General features: G+C 33.0%; 1 protein-coding gene across 1 annotated transcript; it reads right to left on the bottom strand.

Annotated features, from left to right (window-relative positions):
* Positions 1 to 1,127: 1,127 nt before the first annotated feature.
* Positions 1,128 to 1,828, bottom strand: LOC111878157 (F-box protein PP2-B10). The gene is made up of 3 exons (XM_042902064.1): positions 1,742 to 1,828; positions 1,448 to 1,632; positions 1,128 to 1,305 (listed from the first exon to the last, which is right to left on the bottom strand). Exons 1-3 carry the CDS (start codon positions 1,826 to 1,828, stop codon positions 1,128 to 1,130), a joined length of 450 nt encoding a protein of 149 aa, XP_042757998.1.
* Between the last annotated feature and the right edge of the window lie 209 nt (positions 1,829 to 2,037).

The raw sequence follows: 2,037 nt of genomic DNA, 5'->3' as shown, positions 1-2,037 counted from the left end.
TTTACAGATATAGAAACATATAAATATATTTGTATTTGCATAAATACATGTTATATGCATATTTATTCTTAATAAAATGATTTATACATATTTAGATTTTTAAATATTTTTTTTATGTATAAATTCTTATAACAACCTATTTATATGTATAAGAATATATAAATATGTTTTTGTATAAATAGTTGCATATAAAATATATTTATACGTATAAAAAATAAAAATACTTGTAAAAACATTTTTATTTATATAAAAGCATAATAATACGTATAAAAACAAATTAATATATTTAAATATGCTTTTATCCTAAATAATACATATAAACACACATATTGATATGATAAAATACATACAAATATGTATTGTATATGTATAAACTCGTGTAAATATGTATATAACTATTAAGTTAAGACAATGTATTATGAAGGGATAATGTCACTCTAGCACAATAAATTTTTGTAATTTGTCCGGCTTGAAATATTATGTTTTTTTTCTGCGCATTAGGTCATCTAATTTTTACTGTACATGTCAATTAGGTCATTATCGTTAATTTTTAACCATTCCTCCGTTAACTAGTTATCTAAATTACACGAATGGCCCCTATGGTTTAATTTTCTTTCGTAATCGGTCGTTATCAGCCATGTTTTAAATCACACGACTAAAACTACCACAATTTTCAAACTCTAGGGACCAAAGTGTAAATTCTTTCGGAACTTTTTAATGTAAAAAATCCCAAACAATATTCAATACATTACAATTTCTGAATTACAACCATATCATATCGCTAAACGAAAAAACAAAAAAAAATCAGTTGTTTTCCAATAAACCAAACTAATTGATTTTCAATTTCCAACACAATAACTACTTTCTTAATTCTTAATTCTTACTTACAATTTTTTAGGCCTAAACTCGATACCATGAATAACAAGACCAGTCTTCAAATTCCCTTCATTCACCTTCACCACATGCAGCTCCAGTTCCGCCGCATCACCACCGCCATTAAAGTATTCTCCGATCTCAATCTCAAATCACTCATCGTCTCTTTGTTCCGAACCATTCTCTTTAGAAGGCGAAGACACATCCCAATTCGTAAATCCTACTTTGCTAAACATCCCAATTCCTCTCATTGATCAGGGTCCTCGTCTCCATCCTGCTTCAGGGTCGAGATACACCATCCGGGTTTGACTCCGGTCGCCGTGAAAACCAATACAGACCTCCACCGGTTGGTACTCAAATCCATAAGCTTTCGGTGTTGTTTTGAACATGAGAAGAGCAACGTAAGTTGTATCAGGAGAGAAGATTGAAATACTGATTTTGTCAATGATTTCAAGCAAACTCACACAAATCAGTTCGTCTGCCTCTGTGAATTTGTAATTCGAGATTCGAGGAGTTAAAATAAATGAATAATTTTTGAGGTGTTAATAGCTATGAGCGAGTAGCCTAATATTACCTTGATTCTGTTGTTGGCATCCATATCCAACAATTTGGGGAATCGGAAGAAGCGATTGATAACTGTCTCGCAGCTAACATGTAGCGTTTCTTCTCGCTACTTTTATCCAACCAAAAACTCTGTTGAAATTGGATTAAGAGAATCAGATCGGTACTATTCAAAACTTGTTTCCCATTTCGAGACCTCTAAATTTAATTTGTTTTGAGCATTTTTCATGTTTATGAAGATTGGTAGAAAATATGAAATTAACCAGAGTCAAATTAAATGAAATACGAAAGTTATTCAAAAGTTTACTTTCTTTCCTTCATCTAAGATGACTGGATGATTGCAGAGATGCAGATAAATCTCCTTTTTCGATGTGACTGAACCACTGTACGCCATCTCCGACAGGTACTCCGACGGCGTGAAACTCTTCTAAACGTTGTCCTACTGTACCACCAAACGGAAAACGGAATTGATGGAAGACAACAGGGAAGCATCTCGACAGCTGGTGAGTGCCAATGCTTCGTCTACGAATCCTTCCGGCTACCTCTCGAGGGCTGGTGAGTGTAATGTAACGGAGCCCTAGCGACTTTATCAGAGTAATAGAG

The sequence above is a fragment of the Lactuca sativa genome, chromosome 5 (genome assembly GCF_002870075.4).
Source record: "Lactuca sativa cultivar Salinas chromosome 5, Lsat_Salinas_v11, whole genome shotgun sequence".
Lineage (NCBI taxonomy): Eukaryota > Viridiplantae > Streptophyta > Magnoliopsida > Asterales > Asteraceae > Lactuca > Lactuca sativa.
Note: the sequence above shows the minus strand (reverse complement) of the source record. Positions and strands in the feature narration are given on the sequence as shown.

Coding starts and splice junctions, on each gene's coding strand:
- LOC111878157 (XM_042902064.1), bottom strand. CDS start 1,828: ATGGCGTACAGTGGTTCAGTCACATCGAAAAAGGAGATTTATCTGCAT. Junction 1,633..1,741: donor TCTTAGATGAAGGAAAGAAA/GTAAACTTTTGA, acceptor AATTAAATTTAG/AGGTCTCGAAATGGGAAACA. Junction 1,306..1,447: donor ATGCCAACAACAGAATCAAG/GTAATATTAGGC, acceptor TGACAAAATCAG/TATTTCAATCTTCTCTCCTG.